Raw genomic sequence first — 18402 nt, forward strand, 5'->3', positions numbered from 1 at the left:
TGTGGGCTTCTCCTTTTGTCCAGGCGAAATATGTTAAAGGCCAATGGTATACAACCACCTTAAAGTGTATGCATGCAATCATTATGAATGCCTGCACCAAGTGTGATCTCAGTCTAGCCTAAGATTTAGAGTAGACTCTCGTAGATGTATTTGATCGATTTGACATTTTCCCCTCCCCCTGCGGACCTGGGAGAGACACCCGCTGAGCCCCTGCAACTCCGAACATGTACAAATGCAAACTATCGTATAAGGTGCTTATCCTGATGCCCCAAATGAGAGGCTGCCGCTGTGCTTGTGCAATTAGTCTGTAGGTTTCAATAAAGAAGTGATTTAATCCCATAAGTGGCTGGACGCCATTCCCCCCCCCCCCCCCCTTGTTTAATTCCGGTTTACATTGAGCGTACTTCCGGCTTTCACCGGATGCGCCCCCTCACTACCCCCATTGGAAACTTCCGACAGAATCGGCCACATGACTATGGCCGCAAGAATGCCGAAATTGAGAAGCAAAGGCTGCTGAAGGAGCGCTAAAGCGGTGAAACGCGCCGGTGAAGCGTCAAATTTCCGTGCTGCACCCCCAAAGGATTTTACTAATTGAACAGACCAATGACAGAGGGTTTTACTGCTCACCGCTTTACGCTTCAGAAGACAGTCCAGACGCCAAGCGGTTGCCCTCGACAACAGGCCTTTTCAGGAAGATCTCTGGGCTTAGCCTGTGAGGAAACACACACACACACACACACACACACACACACACACACACACACACACACACACACACACACACACACACACACACACACACACACACACACACACACACACACACACACACACACACACACACACACACACACACACACACACACACACACACATATACAATGTACAGTAAATAAATTAGTTGAGATCCCTCTCACACATACACTTGCACACAAACACAGTCAAGTGCGCGCGCACACACAAAACCAGACTGAGCCAGACATACACACTGCACACGTGCATCCATTTGCATTGATTATCAAAGCGCATACACGGGCATGTGGTTGTAGTGGTGTGTGTGTGTGTGTGTGTGTGTGCGCGCGTGCACACATGCGCGAGCATGTGTGTAACAGTAGTTTCAGTGTCAGTTTGCAACTGATCTACTGGACCAGAAAAACGCCCTTGGAAATGTCTGCCCAATGCATTTACTACACACCACACACACCAGCTCAGTGGCCTTGTGGTTAAAGTGTCTGCCCTGAGTTGGGAGGTCGGGATTCGATTCCCGGTCCGGGTCACTCACTCACTCACTCACTCGCACACGACATATTATTGCTTATAGCAGCTTTAATACTTTTCATTGGTTCAATATTCAAGACCACAGACACACTTAACCACTTTCACCTTTACATTCCAAAACCACCAATCAGTGCTCAGTGCTGTTGCATGAAGAAATACGGTATTTTATTTACGAGAAAAGTTGAAATATGAAAATAATACGTTTCACACTCACCACCAGTCTGTGATGAAGATCTCTTCTTTGGCGTGTTCAAGTGCATCGGCTACATCCTCCATGTATGATTTACCATTCACATACCTGCGCACACACACACACACACACACACACACACACACACACACACAACACAGTCAAAAACTATTGTTCCTTTATGCCATTGCACACATCAACATTTTAGGATGCCAATTTTATGAATATTTAAAATGTGTAGTTCCACACACACACACACACACACACACACACACACACACACACACACACACACACACACACACACACACACACACACACAGTCTCAGACTGTACAGTATAGTGTTGCCCCAGTAGGATGACAGGTGATGCACAGGCCAGTGTTACTTTCCCTCTGTGTCAGGTTGCTCCAGCGAGACACACACACCCTACAGAGCATGACCCTACCTGGCCCTACAGAGCATGACCCTACCTGGCCCTACAGAGCATGACCCTACCTGGCCCTACAGAGCATGACCCTACCTGGCCCTACAGAGCATGGCCCTACAGAGCATGACCCTACCTGGCCCTACAGAGCATGACCCTACCTCGCCCTACAGAGCATAACCCTACCTGGCCCTACAGAGCATGACCTTACCTGGCCCTACAGAGCATGACCTTACCTGGCCCTACAGAGCATGACCTTACCTGGCCCTACAGAGCATGACCTTACCTGGCCCTACAGAGCATGACCCTACCTGGCCCTACAGAGCATGACCTTACCTGGCCCTACAGAGCATGACCTTACCTGGCCCTACAGAGCATGACCTTACCTGGCCCTACAGAGCATGACCCTACCTGGCCCTACCTGGCCCTACAGAGCATGACCTTACCTGGCCCTACAGAGCATGACCCTACCTGGCCCTACAGAGCATGACCCTACCTGGCCCTACAGAGCATGACCCTACCTGGCCCTACAGAGCATGACCTTACCTGGCCCTACAGAGCATGACCCTACCTGGCCCAACAGAGCATGACCCTTCCTGGCCCTACAGAGCATGACCCTACCTGGCCCAACAGAGCATGACCCTTCCTGGCCCTACAGAGCATGACCCTACCTGGCCCTACAGAGCATGACCTTACCTGGCCCTACTGAGCATGACCCTACCTGACCCTACTGAGCATGACCCTACCTGGCCCTACAGAGCATGACCCTACCTGGCCCTACAGAGCATGACCTTACCTGGCCCTACAGAGCATGACCCTACCTGGCCCTACAGAGCATGACCCTACCTGGCCCTACAGAGCATGACCTTACCTGGCCCTACAGAGCATGACCTTACCTGGCCCTACAGAGCATGACCCTACCTGGCCCTACAGAGCATGACCCTACCTGGCCCTACAGAGCATGACTCTACCTGGCCCCACCAAACATGACTACCTGGCCCCATCAAACATGACTCTACCTGGCCCCACCAAACATGACTACCTGGCCCCACCAAACAGGACTACCTGGCCCCACCAAACATGACTCTACCTGGCCCCACCAAACATGACTCTACCTGGCCCCACCAAACATGCAGAATTTGCCAGCACCACTGCTTCAAACATGTAGTATTGTTGTAAGTAGTTATAAACACTGAAGCACCCAGGGGGAAGTGGATTAAGAAATGGGCCGAGCCAAACTAAGTAACTAACTAAAATATATTTCTTCCTTTTTTTACAGAACAGGTTCCCAGATTTGGCTGTGTGTGTGTGTGTGTGTGTGTGTGTGTGTGTGTGTGTGTGTGTGTGTATGTGTGTGTGTGTGTGTGTGTGTGAGTGAGTGTGAGAGAGTGCGTGAGTCACCTTTCAAAACAAAAAGGATACAGGAAGTCCCATGTCTGTTGAAACCCTCATAATTATTTCCCCCAAAACCTCTCATTACAATTAGGTACTGCGGTTCCCATCCAAGTATTGATGCCAATGAAATTATAATGTACTGTATTAACTGAATGAGTCCAGTAAATATAAATATTTTATGTAAATACAGAGAAAGCCCAGGACCCAGTTCCAGCTGGAAACTGGAATGGACCCAAGAAACAACTCAGAAACAAAGACAGAGAGATATTTCTGTCCTCTTCTCTTATCATCCATTTTGTGATTACGGTATACTAAGCATGAGCTTGGAAGCAGATAGTCGCAGCCTTATGTTCCACCGGGAACGAAGAGGATTATGTAAATTAAGTTAAGTAAGCATGAGTTTACTATCTTTTGAGATTGGATTTGCTCTCTTTAGTAATGTAGATAAAGTGAATTTATACATTCAAATTTAAATCCAACTCTGGCTGTACAGACACAGTGAGACACCAGACACTCTTTCCACCTGGGCGAGGACTGAGCCCAGAGAATTTTATAATAATGATCAAACAAATCAATTGCGTTCAACTTTGGATCATTGGGAACCAACAATGTACAGTACCTGTGTACACTTTACGTTCCCATTAATTGCCATCAATCTCTACTGTACTCAATGACACAAGACAACACCTGTAGAGACCTGTTGATAGGATTTACAGCCATATAGAAGGGGCATTGTACTGTACAGTAAACCCGAGAGTAAACCTATAACATCCTACTATAAATGCGCTTATACACTTTTCACTGTCAGTTTGCACCCTTCAGGCACAGGCACACAGACAGAGGCAGACAGACAGATACAGAGATCTCCATACAGTATGGGCACAAAAGGGACACAGACAGTTAAAACGGGTGCAATGACAAGTTGACAACGGGTATAATTAGGTTCCCAAGTTGCATCGTTCTCAAGTAGGCCGGTGGCCGACGGGCACGTACAGGTCTAGTTTTAGTAAATTGTCATTCAGCCTCATGGCCCAAGGCTGACCTAGTCAAGGGCCCCTGAACTACATCCGTCCATGAAACAGGAGGCCCCGTGGAGGATCCATTTCAAACCCCCTAGTCACCATGGTGACTAGGGGGTTTGGTGGTTCGATCCCCGGCCGGGTCATACCAAAGACTGTAAAAAATGGGACCCAATGCCTCCCTGCTTGACACTCAGCATCAAAGGGAATGGATTGGGGGTCAAATCTACTAATCAAATGATTCCCGAGCGCGGCGCACGCTGCGGCTCACCGCTCCAAGAGATGGGTCAAATGCGGAGAACAAATTTCACTGCGGTAACGTGTGTGACAAATCGTATGACTTTGGTCAATATTACCACTTGGCTGGGATGTTCTCCTCCTGCCTGGCGAACGAGCCAAAGCGATGGTCTTTAAGGAAGTCAGAGCCGTGTTTCTGGACGAAGCCTTCGATGGACTGACCCCACCAACGAGCATGCCTGTAGCTGCTGCACTTCAACACCAGAGACCTGCGCCCGCACGCACACACACACACACACACACACACACACACACACAAGCACGCACACATTGTTAATTATGGATCGAGCATTTGAAGAAAGAGGAGATTCTTTGCTTTCTAAGGATGTATCTTGTTTCTGTGAGCCACTTAAAAGTACTTGGTACCGCCTGGGCCGTGGCTCAGCAGTCCAGGCACCTTGGCTGGTAATCCAGTCTGGCAGTGTGCCGCGGGTTCGACTCCCGATCCCGACGGCCTTTACTGCATGTCACTCCCCCATCTCTCTACCCCATTTCCTGTCAGCCTACTGTCTGTCCCTCTATACAAATATATATAAAATATAAAATAAAGGCTTGGTACCATATAGAACCAGCTTCTTAAAAAGCTTTCTAAATACTGTAACTTAGTTTTTTTTCTCCATCCGGAATTCGCCTTTAATGGTACTGTACGTGCTCTACACCGGGGCGCCCTCCTTCCATCCCACACTAACACCAGAAGAGCTGAGAGTTGTGGTCTCTGACCTGGACAAGGTGTCTATACGGACGCCATGTTTGGTCTCGGTGTCTTTGGAATCCATTTTGATGCAGAACTCTTTGTCCACCAGCATGACGAAGGAGATGGCCCCCGAGTCTGGCTTCATGTAGAGGAGGAACGAGTCCTTAATTACCAGCCAACTGCGCACACGCACGCACACACACACACACACACACACACACAGAGGGATGAGTTTACATAGATGGTAATAATGCTTTTTCTAATTTTACTACTACATATTCTTCATTACGTCTCACCGTTTAGACCAGCGGTAACACATCTTACTGTGACCACAGCAGTTCAGCCCTGGAATCCTGTGTCCCCCGGATCGCTTCACAACCATACCTTCCCTGAGAGAGAGAGAGACAGAGAGAGACACAGAGAGAGAGAGAGAGATATTTTGTCAGTAATATTTCCTTGTTTCTTTTATTCTCAACAAGGTGAGAATGTGTTCCAATGTCCAATGTACTTTTCTTAATTGAGACAGCTGAGAGGGAGACAGACTGTAAGGAAAGCTGAGAGGGAGACAGTGTAGGAGAGACAGACAGTAGGAAAGCTGAGAGGGAGACAGTGTAGGAGAGACAGACAGACAGTAGGAAAGCTGAGAGGGAGACGGTGTAGGGGAGACAGACTGTAAGGAAAGCTGAGAGACAGACAGTGTAGGAGAGACAGACAGTAGGAAAGCTGAGAGGGAGACAGTGTAGGAGAGACAGACAGACAGTAGGAAAGCTGAGAGGGAGACGGTGTAGGGGAGACAGACTGTAAGGAAAGCTGAGAGACAGACAGTGTAGGAGAGACAGACAGTAGGAAAGCTGAGAGGGAGACAGTGTAGGAGAGACAGACTGTAAGGAAAGCTGAGAGGGAGACAGTGTAGGAGAGACAGACTGTAAGGAAAGCTGAGAGGGAGACAGTGTAGGAGAGACAGACAGTAGGAAAGCTGAGAGGGAGACAGTGTAGGAGAGACAGACAGTAGGAAAGCTGAGAGGGAGACAGTGTAGGAGAGACAGACAGTAGGAAAGCTGAGAGGGAGACAGTGTAGGAGAGACAGACAGTAGGAAAGCTGAGAGGGAGACAGTGTAGGAGAGACAGACAGTAGGAAAGCTGAGAGGGAGACAGTGTAGGAGAGACAGACAGTAGGAAAGCTGAGAGGGAGACAGTGTAGGAGAGACAGACAGTAGGGAAGCTGAGAGGGAGACGGAGTAGGAATTCCTGTAATTCCCGTTTTCGGTTGCAAGAATAAGTAACCTAATCATTTTCCCTGTCTTTGATGCGATGAGGAAATATTAGTTGTTTTTGGCAGTTAAACGGGTCATGTTCCTTTTGAACAATGGGGTGAGAGTGGTGAGAGGAAAGGAGAACAAGGAAAGACGATCAGATGGTTTATAATTAACCATCACCACATGGAGGAGTGTTGGTTCAACCTGCCAGAGTGGGTTACACAGCCAAACATGCCTTAACCCATTTAGACCCGAGGACGATTCTAAATCTAAATCTTCTAAATCATGACAGTTTTCTGAAAAACCTATGTTTCCATGTCAGTGGTGCTCACTGCTCAACCTTTTTCATGTCAAGGACCCCCAGAATTATCTGTATTTGGCTGCGGACCCCCATCTGTAAATATGTTGTTACAGGGACCCCCCCAGAAGCAAAGATTTGAGTTAAAAACGTTCGCTCTGAAAGATATATGTAAACATAATGTTAACAATTCCAGGGTCATTTTCACCTATATACTCAGAATCAACTTTATTGTCACGTCAAAGGTTTACAGGTGTAAATAAGTGGTTGAAATTTTAAATTTATTTTTCATTAAGTCTAAAATAAATCAAAATAAAAGATGTGGAGGGAGAGCAAAGAGAAGAATCCATAAGCCCATGCTACTTCAAACTCGTTTAGACTCATTGAAAACACTCTGATGACTGATACTGTTCTTCTAATGAATCGGGAGAACTTTGTTTTTCATTTAGTTAATTCATGCATGGACTTACATCACTCCTTGATGTAACATTATATTACAAGAACATAATAAAATAACTAAGCAAAAACTTTACGGCATCCTCATTCCCCATTCACAATATAACTCACCAGAACCAGGGACATGTGTTTCCAATGAGTCTAACATGGGGTTTTAAGTTGAATGGGCTTGAGGGGGGCCTCAAATGAATACATATAAGATTGAAACAAGCACCATGAAAACAGAATGCACACAAAAGCCTGCAAAGACGTGAAAATGAACCCAGAAAAGTTAAATTCTCCTTTCAAATCCAACTAATGGCTTCTACTGGGTTACCAATTCATTTATTTCTCTACCTTCTCCCTGGCAATGGCATGTGGCACATGGTTTCATTATTGTAACGCCCAAACCACACCTATGCATAAAAATAAAATAAAAATATAAATAGCCACTAATAGTGCTAAATCCCCAAATAGTGGCTCGGGATGAAAACAGAGCCCGAAATGCTTTAATTATTGACCTGACTAAGATCCAGCATGGATTGAAACGTTGTCTATTAAACTAAGCTTTAAATAATAAGTCATTAAGCTTCCCTTCTGTCTGTCTCAATATAGAAAGAAAAACAGAGAATGGAAAACAAGACACGAGTCAAACAACAGCATGGTCTCCATGTCCAATCTTTAGCCATGGATAGCAAAGTCACAAGTAGGGCAGTTTGTGAACGTGGTGTCTGTATCTGTTCTCTGCTGCAGCGAACCACAGCAGGTACTGATACCAACTGCACCCTTATACTAACAGTAGTTTCATGCCAAAAATAGCAGGATGAGATAATAGATCTATTTTAGGCTTGCAACACACCGGTGCAACCAAGCATAAATTAGAGGCTAAATATTTGTTTGTGATATCAAGTGCTGTGTGCTGCCTGTGATTGATCTACTTTTTAAGGCGACAGACATACATACTGTACATGTCATACATACATGCAAACCCTGTTCTAGAAGGCTCAACATTCAGCCACACCCAAACAATTATGAATACAGTATGTATATATTTTCCAGTGTGATGTTCTTACAAGCCTTTTGGTCCAAGGTCATGAATGAAGGACAGTTGACTGACATCAATGAACTCCATCTGAAAAGAGAGGGGAAAAGATTTGGAGACAATTTTAGAATCGTTGTCACCACCACCATCGAGAATCACGCGCACGCACCACACAATCGATTGATTGATCATTAAAATAAGCATGCTCTGAAAATGCATCCGAGTGGCTGGCGTGTTAACAGTTTCCACGCCACAGGCGACATCGGACAACCTATAAATGTGATTAAATATCACCACGGACGACATCGGACGACCCCTTAGTTTGTAATGTTTAAAAATATTTTTTACTGGCTCTGGCGTCCATCGTCACTAAGCAACGCTTCGCTTCCATGTTTGTGATGTAATCAAACATTTTCCATCTACGGGTGGCGGGCTGGACACGATCCAAAAAACTCTTTGCATTGGAATTGCGCTCAGATTGAGGTGATCATACAAAACATCCATGTTTTTGGAGATCAATACAAAAAATTGGCAGCCATGCTGGTCCGTTTCAGCTGTTGTGGGCCACAAGCCTAAATGCTTCCGTGTTCCCGCAAGTAGGTGATTACCGGTGGCGTCGCCTCAAATAAGGTCCGCAATGGCTGAAAAGCGTGGCAGGTAAAGCCAATAGCCGCCACTAGTTGGCGGCAAGTGGGCCGCATGGCTGAGGGAAGTAGGGGTGCTGGGGGGGCTGGAGCACCCCCTCCCCCCAGGCACAGCCCACCCTCGGACAGTAATTTTAATCAAAACAAATTTCTGTTACTAGGCCTAATAAATATGCTGTATCACAGTATCGGCGCCTTATCCTGGTTTATTGCCTGTGTCAGTTTGCTCATGCTTGTGGAGAGGGAAAGTAAAAGCCACTTTTTCGCGTGAAAATGCGCGAAAATGCGCAAAAATGCGTGTGTACTACTGAATGTTCAGCACCTCTATACTGTAAATATCTTCCCGCGGCCATGGTGGTCCGCGAACGCTTTTGAGATTTTCAATTTGGCCCTGATACAGAAAGGTTTTGGAACCACTACTTTAGAAGCATACTGAACTTGTAGTTTTGTGTGGGTTGTGCTTACCGTGCCGTGGTAGTTCCTGTACATAGAGATCTTCAGCAGCTTGTTCAGGTAGTCCTCCAGTTGTTTCTGTAACCACACATTCAGGTCAGAAGCACACGTTAGCTCAAAATGGTTGTAACTAACTGGTAACTTGTTGCAGGCACAGAACTCAAGTGCAACTAGAAAAAGTGCCCTTCTGGGCACAGGTCTCCACCAGGAGGATAGGAGTGTGTGTGATGTTTGGCAAAATGTAATATAAATGTTTTTTTGTTTGTTTGTTTCTTGCAATTATTGTCTTCATTTTGTTGAGGAAATGCAGAGCCAGATCACTCATAGCATCTCTGAGGATAGAATTCTGGATGAGCAGGACATGTGCAGCATTTTGTACAAAACGGGCTACTCCTGAAAACTTTGGAAGGCAATCTTAGCTAATCAGTGTAGAATCTGAGAAATCCAACAGGCTCGTCTTGATCACATGACTACAGAGATCATGTGTACCGATTTGCGTGAGATTTGGATGAAATCTGTGCGACTACATAAACAATGGGTTTTGCAGAAATCGGCCTCATGGTGGCGCTATAACCGGCAGATGTGGAGGGATGCAGGGAAAATGTTTTCCATGGCCTCTAGGGAGTGCACTTACATAAGTTGTCGATGCAGTTATAGGTAAAAACAGGAATTGGCCTGTTATAGCGCCACCGTGAGGCTGATTTGGGAAATAAATTGTGGCATGTCGTCCTCGGCCTAGTGGAAATGTGCGTGTATAATTTCATGGAAATTGGACACTGTTTGTGATTTGTGGCATTTTGTTCGAAACGGACCAATCATGTGATCTTTGGAAGCCAATCTTAGCCAAACAGGATGGAAGATGGGAAATTGTGCAGATCTGTGTTGATCACATGACTATGGAGATAGTGTATACCGAATTGTGTGATGTATGGATAAAATGTTTACGAGTTATCTACAGAAATGTGTTTTGCCTAAATCGGCCTCATGGTGGCGCTATCACAGGCCGTTGAGGAATATTTGGGGCAGAGGTTCGTCGTTGGCATCCAGGGAGTGTGTGTGCAAAGTTTGGCATGGATCGGGCCAACGGTGCCGGAGATTAGCTGATAACGGAAGGACACACACACACACACACACACACACACACACACACACACACACACACACACACACACACACACACACACACACACACACACACACACACACACACACACACACACACACACACACACACACACACACACACACACACACACACACACACACACACACACACACACACACACACACACACACACACACACACACACACACACACACACAGCAAAACATACTCTCTCCCCATGCCTTCGGCCTGGTGGAGACAATTAGTTAGTGGGTTTGAATCCAGCTCATGGACTGTGTTGTATGAACCTCTCTATAGCTGCCTCCCGACTGTATCTGATGTACTGCTCAAAAGTGAAATATAATCCTCATAAAAAGGAAGCGTTTAGCTCCTCAGCGTCACCAATTGACAGGCCCATGATTGACATGCGAGACGGCGAATGGCGTACCCTCCTGCTGGAGACCTGGTCCTCCCTCTCCAGCTCGTCCCCTCCGCCTCTGGGAAGGTTGGGCATCTGGCGAACCTCGTTCCTCCGCATGCTCTGACGCCTCACCGTGTGACTGGAGAGAGAGAGACCACAACCACAAAGAAATATGAAAGGGAAGAATAATGTTAGGTGCATTCCTGTTACTCTTCCCTGTTTTAACCACTTAACCCCTATATACTGTACTTCCTACTTCCTTGACGTCCTTGACTTGGCCACCCCTCCTTTTTCCCTCTACAACAAATCTCTTGGGGCGAATAATAGATGATTTATGAGCTCTCAACAATGCAACATGGTGAGCTTGTAAATTAAATATTTTTGATGAATGTTTGCTCCAGAATGGGGATGCTAGGTATGTGTTTAAGTCACGGTACTTCAAGAATAGTCGCGTTTACCCTTTTATTTGACTGTTTAATGCAACACAGTCGATTGTGTGGTAAAACAACTGTATGGATTTTTATGACATGACAGATCACGTTATTTCAACTGCGCTGTGAACTCCCACACAAGTTCACTGTGAAGAGTGCTTGTCAAATGTCACGTATGGCTGTGGTTTTTGCATGTGAAAGAGTCATGCGGTGACCAGCGCATGAGCACACTGAGGGAGCATTTATTTCCCATTGTAGGTCCTTATTGCAAAGTCATGATGTAACACCCAGGAATCGAACCTGGGTGGATAGCCAACCTATTCTTAACCAGACTTTCGAGGCCATCAGGCTGAGCTACTCTGCTACACTCACCCCTTTTGACCTCGGGAAAACCCGATGCGGGTCACGGGGAAACCAGATCCGGATTACGACACCATTGTAACACCCAGGAATCGAACTCGAGTCTCCCCGTGGATATCCAACATCTTAACCATTAAACCAAAGGCTCGGGGGAGATATTAGACTTTTGAGGCCATCAGACTGAGGCTCTCAGCCACTCTGCTACAATGACAGCTGTCACATTTGCTTTACTGTTCTTCAACCAGCACATGACAGTTAACAGAGAAATGTGGACAATGCGAAAGATCCCGCACACCGTCTAGATTCCAGCCAACGAAAACAATCATGCTAATATATAATAGGATATATTATGGTGACAGTACTTCAGAATAACTACGCATTTTGTCTTGTAATGTTATTCCAAACATGACGTGTTGCCATTTGGGACCTCAGTACTTTGGAAAGGTGACCTTGCAGATATTAAGGGAATAATGACAGATAAGCAGAGAAAAGTGGCCGCGTGCAGTGACAACGACGCTCTCCCCTACCAGCCTCCCGTAAACACCTTGGAGTACCCTGCTGGACAACGTTAAGCCCAGAATGTTGGGTTTTCTTTTGGGAGTGGGGTTACCCAATTTAGTCGTTATGCCAATGGATTCATCCCCACACACATTTGTGACCGGGTCTAGCAAAATGGTCCTCATCTCACCAATAATGAAAAGGCAGAAAATCGCGGAGAGGAGCAGTTCCGAGATTTGCATGTAGCTTTCGATTGGTCTTTGTCCTCAGGTTCACGCTCTGAGCATCATGACAAAAATCCCCAGCCTGGAGTGTGTTGTCACTGCTGTTGTGACAACTTGTATCCTACGGACTCACCTCATCACCTGCCAGTGAGGAGGACCCCCCACCGGGAGGACACAGATCCTTCGTTCTACTCCTCCCGTCCAAAACTCCCTGCAGCTGCTCACAGGTGCCGCCCCGGCCCGTAGGAGGAGCTGCGTGCCGTGACAAATATCACTCTCCACGTCCAACTTTGTTTCCCTGAACCCGGGCCAATTGTGTTCGTATATATTTAGACGCTTGACAAAGCCGGATGCTCCACGGTGGATTTGAACCCATAACCTACCTGGTGGCGGGCAGGTGCTTTACCACTGCGTCCCGGATCGCACTGACGTGTGTGTGTGTGTGTGTGTGTGTGTGTGTGTGTGTGTGTGTGTGTGTGTGTGTGTGTGTGTGTACCTTCGTGTGGGCAGTGGTATCCTCATGAAGGTCTTGTAGGTCCTAAGTTCTCTGTGGAGGTCCAGGAAATGCTTCTCCTTCCTCTTCACCATCCACGTGAACTCTCCGTGTCTCATCTCTATTTTAAACACTGCTGGCAACGACTGGACATGACAAGGTGGAATACAGTAGGAACAAGGTATTAAGTATAATATTAAATGTGTATTGTTAATGACTAAGTTAATTATTAACCTAGAATATACTGTATAACATTTAAATAGGTAGTCATTAACCAATACATGGGGCAAATGGCTCAGGGGGTAGAGCGCATGCTTAGGAATCGGAAGGTTCCCACGGGTTGATTCACAACATTAACAAATGCAGAATAAGAAAAATAAATGTGGTGTAAATATCTCCATGATCAAATAACATGCACTTCTGTGTCAGTCCTGACACAGAAGCAGCCAACGTGTTTGTCTGTTTTACAATGAAGTCATCAAAACAAGTCGCACAACAGCAACACCTCCTGGGAAACATCTCCCAGTTTTGGTACGAGGACGACACCCCGTTCCACCCTGGCATTGCCAGACTGATCACACAGGATCCCTCACACTCACACGTGAGTGATCCCACGTGATCAGTCTGGCAATGGCAGTGTACTACTCCTGTCCCTCTTGATAGGTCCTGACTTGACTTCTTCCCTGGAGCTTTTGTGCTTTTCTCACAGACTTAGGCCCAAGCTACACGTATATGGATCTTTTGCAAAACGCACATTTCTTTGTGCGTTTGGGCCCTTCAGCCACACGCAAACAGCGTTTTCGCCACTCGGCCAGGTTTTTGGAAACGGATAAATAAGTGAAGATTTTCGAAAATATCCAGATCAGCTGCTATTATTTTCTGTGCAGGACTTGCCAAGTCGCCAGAGCAATGGTAAAGTGTCTATCATTTTTAAATTATTTGGAGAGAAAAGTCGAGAGTCAGGATTTGGAGATTTACGCACATATTGCATGTGACTGCTGACAGACAATGAAAGAAACATGTTCCACTTCCACTCACAATTTAGGTGGCTTTTAAAATGCGGTACTTATTCCTTCATTCAAAAATATGTGTAAATATAAAATCAAATATAATATAGCCTACAATTGAAACCGGCTACTGCAGTGATTTTATCCTGTGTTCAATGCGTTTCTGCGTTTGTGTGTGGACTCAGATATCTCTGTCGTATGGGCAGGGATTTTTTCTAAAACGGAGGACGAAAATATCCGTTTTGCAAAAGTTTCATGTACGTATAGCCTGGGCCTTAGAGCCAACTTCAGAGCCAGTTCTCTATATTATTGCAATAAATTGGTTTCATCTGACTGAACTGTGTGTACCTTGTTGACACTCCTCTGTGCGGTGACGTTGAAGCGGTCCTGGGCCGAGGTGAACCTCTCCACCTCCAGGATCTTGGCAGTGATGGGAGACGACAGGAACACCTTGGCCTCGGACTCTTTGAAGCCCACAGTATGATAGACTGCTGCGAAAGGCAGACGCTCCTCTGGAACACACACGCACGCACTTTACTTAATGTTCAGGCCTAATCTTAACCTCTGAAATTAATCCCTGAATCTACTAACCATAAAAGTAACCGAAACCCTCATGCCTAAAAGCCTGATCCGAAAGCTTGATAAGTTGAGACATGATGCAAAAAGAGCTGATCAAGCTCACAATGCCTATAACGGAGTCTATATTAAACACAGTTTGAAAATGTACTACAAACTGTACCTCTAACTCACACATGGGCAACTGGTGGCCCGGGGGCCACATGCGGCACCCACCATCACTTAATGTGGCCCTCAGGTTAATATCAACTGGTGGCCACATGCGGCCCCCACCATCACTTAATGCGGCCCTCAGGTTAATATCAACTGGCTGCCTGGGGGCCACATGCGGCCCCCACCATCACTTAATGCGGCCCTCAGGTTAATATCAACTGGCTGCCCGGGGGCCACATGCGGCCCCCACCATTACTTAATGCGGCCCTCAGGTTAATATCAACTGGCGGCCCGGGGGCTACATGCGGCCCCCACCATCACTTAATGCGGCCCTCAGGTTAATATCCCAACATTGATATGTTATTGATTTCAGCTAATTACTAAAATATGAGTATTTTTTATGTCCAATGTATTTAGTTCATAACTAAATGCATTTGAAATAAAATACAAGGTTACTTTTCAGGATTCAAATTCAAAAATAGCACTGCGACACGTTTTGAGCTTGTAGATCGGCTATTTGTGCTATAACAGTAATATGCAATGAGGCCCTCAGGAGTGAGGGTGGAAATATAGTGGCTCTCTCCATCGTCAAAGTTGCCCACCCCTGCTCTAACTAAAAGTATTATTATAAAGCGCACACACACGCGCACACACGCGCACACGCGCACACACGCACACACGCACACACGCACACACACACACACACACACACAGAGAGAGAGAGAGCGGTGGCCCACCTGGTAGGTTGGTGGTGGAGGTATTGTACTCTCCATCTCCCAGGTCGAGCTCGCTGGAGTCCAGTTTGTCCATGATCTCGGTCATGTCCGATGCAACCAGGTGCAGGGTGCTGGTGGATGGCTCCGGAGATCGCAGCATGGCTACAACTCAGCCTGGAGCGCTGGGCTCGCCTGGACAGACGAGAGGTGACAGGGAACAGAGGTCAGACAGTGATGTAAATAGGTTTTCAATGTAATGAGTCCCAGGATGCAGGGATTGTCTTTTAGATGAGTCCCAGGGACATTGTATGAGTCCCACTTCAACGACGTTAGGAGTCATATTTTTCCATTTTTAAAAGATTGCAGCATTTAACTCCCAATACATTTTATATGGTTATAATGTGGTTATATTCATGTAGAAAACAGAAGAAATGATAATTATAACTAAAGCTAGCAAAATAAACTATAATAAAAAAACAGTACAGTAGTACAGTAGTGCATCCCGTGGATGCAGAGGTAGTTGTTTTATTGCGTCCCTTAACTATAAACTGCGTTTTGGGATGCAAAATGCACCCTATTTTAATCTAGGACTCATATATGACGAGAGGTTAATGGCATAGGGCCTAAATGGATTTTTTTTGGTGCTATCCCTTTTGGACAGAGTGTTTGACTGTACTCTGTTGTTTATACATTCTGTCTAATACACTACTCAATCAGCAAAAGGGAGTTCCACCGCATCTCAAGCCTGAGGTAGGCTATAGTCTGGTGCGTCTCAGAGGCAGGACTGATGAATAGGAAAGGTAGACACTGGAGCATCACAGACAGTTCGAGCCCGAAGATGTGACTGATACATCGAAACGTTGTCAATTTTTACCTGCACCCTGTGGATTAAACACACTAAACTGTGATGATCCAGTGTCTTCCTTCCTAAACTATTCAATCAATCAATCAAAAGGTCACAGGGAGGTCAGACTACATCATTCAGGCTTCTGTTCCACCGGGGTTGAACCGGTAAGTTATACATTTCCCACCTAATATTGAACCAGTTCAGAGTGTTTCCACAGAGAATGAATTGGTTCAGACCCCTAAAAGTTAGTTGAGAACTGAACTGGAATTTTATTTTTAAATGCCCGCCGGGTTCTGTGAAAGCACCTAGGTTCCAATAATCTACAACGGAACCAGTTCCAGTTCCAGAACCAACCTTTTTTTGGTGGAAAAGGGGCCTCAGTGGTTCTCAACCTTTTCTGGATCAGGGCCCACTCGAAAATCTCAAAAGAATTTGCGGCCCATCATGTGACCACTTAACACGGCAGCCATTTTTCAGAGTGTGTTTATTCTAATGACTTGAATAAACACAGTGTGTTTAGGTAGGTCTATAGTGTGCAGTAATTCATACTTTCGTTAAATAAAGCAGCATGCCTGCGGAAACATATTATTTATGTTTTCCTGCACGCACGCACGCACGCACGCACGCACGCACGCACGCACGCACGCACGCACACAGTATAGTACGTATAGTTTGTGTTTGTGTACATAGATATTTCTGTATATTTATCCTTAGGAAATTATGTTGTATATATCTCAGGATCCACATAGAAAACCTGCAGTGACATCACAGTCACCTATGACATCAGCCGTATCATGACGTATTTGTGACGTATAGGACTCCAAATGTGGACCGCAAGGTTTCAGCATGATAACAGCGGAGCCCCATCACTGCTCTGCTCACTTTCTCCGTCACCCTTTTTAATCTCTCTCTCTCTCTCTCTCTCCAACCCTCATGTCACATCAGACTAATCCAATCTAAACAGCAGCATTAGCTGACAGGGCAGAGAGCATGCAGGAAACTCTGGCGTTTTCATCCACATTCCTCACTTTCTGTGTGTGTGACTGTGTGTGTGTGTGTGTGTGTGTGTGTGTGTGTGTGTGTGTGTGTGTGTGTGTGTGTGTGTGTGTGTGTGTGTCCGTCCGTTCATAATGCTCATGTGGATGGATGATGCACTTTCGAAGCTATGGAATGTGAGCCAAATCCTGGCATCAGCTGACCCAGAGACAGAGTGAAACCTCACTGTGGGAGTGAACGGGAAAGAATGCAAAGTGAGAGAGAGAGAGAGATAGAGAGAATACTCGGTCGTTGTGTGTGTGTGTGTGTGTGTGTGTGTGTGCCCCCTGTCCCCCTGTAATTTTTTTTTAACAAAGTAACCTTGACTCCTATTGTTTGTAAAAAAGGCCAGTCACCAAGGCGACAGGCTTACCCTAAGGGCTACTGTGTGTTTGGCATGTTGTCGCTGTGTGTGATGTCACATATCAAGCAGGTCTGGCTGCCCCATCCAGAAAGTTTCCTTCTGACGAAGGGAGATAAAGAGAGAGAGAGAGAGAGAGAGAGAGAGAGGACCTCCACCCTCTCTTAATAACTACTTAACTGATAACTGTGCATCAAGTGCTCTTATCTCCGTCTCCAGACAACCTACATAATGTGTCCAGTGTTGCCAGATTTTGCAAGAGAAACAAGCAAAGTCTATGAAAACAAGCCCAAAATATAAGCAGCGGGCTAGGGCAGGTCAAACTTGATTGTCCTGGTGTTGTAACTTGTAACAAACACCAGGAAAAGGGACCACATTACCCCAGTACTAGTATCCCTACACTGGATCCCTGTACATTTTAGGATAGATTTTAAAGTTATTTTACTCGCTTTTAAAGTCAAGAAGGGTCTGGCACCTTCCTATCTGTCAGACTGCCCCCTCAGGTCACTCGGTACTGAACGGCTGATCAAAATTCCAAAAGACACGGCGAAGCTGCCTTTGCCAGCTACGTAGTACGTACCTAGGATGTGGAACTCTCTTCCTCTCCATATCAGACTGGCAACCTCAGTTGATGACTTTAAGAGGTGGCTAAAAACCCATTACTATGACCTCGCTTTCAACTGATTCTGTTTCCCTCATGATTCCTTATCTTAAATTTACTTTTAATTTCAACGAATTCTACTGACCA

The 18402-nt window shown here is 45.9% G+C and overlaps 1 protein-coding gene across 1 annotated transcript in view; it reads right to left on the reverse strand.

Annotated features, from left to right (window-relative positions):
• The window catches only part of pld1b (phospholipase D1b), a 57521-nt gene that overhangs the window by 22533 nt on the left and 16586 nt on the right, over nucleotides 1-18402 (reverse strand). Inside the window, 12 exon segments of the mRNA XM_079489051.1 lie at nucleotides 628-660; nucleotides 662-710; nucleotides 1493-1576; nucleotides 4665-4814; nucleotides 5326-5478; nucleotides 5596-5688; nucleotides 8362-8420; nucleotides 9440-9505; nucleotides 10981-11092; nucleotides 12963-13105; nucleotides 14315-14478; nucleotides 15433-15603. Coding sequence (XP_079345177.1) covers nucleotides 628-660; nucleotides 662-710; nucleotides 1493-1576; nucleotides 4665-4814; nucleotides 5326-5478; nucleotides 5596-5688; nucleotides 8362-8420; nucleotides 9440-9505; nucleotides 10981-11092; nucleotides 12963-13105; nucleotides 14315-14478; nucleotides 15433-15571 — 1245 coding nt within the window. The 5' untranslated portion in view covers nucleotides 15572-15603.

This window comes from Electrona antarctica (genome assembly GCF_951216825.1).
Source record: "Electrona antarctica genome assembly, chromosome: 20".
Lineage (NCBI taxonomy): Eukaryota > Metazoa > Chordata > Actinopteri > Myctophiformes > Myctophidae > Electrona > Electrona antarctica.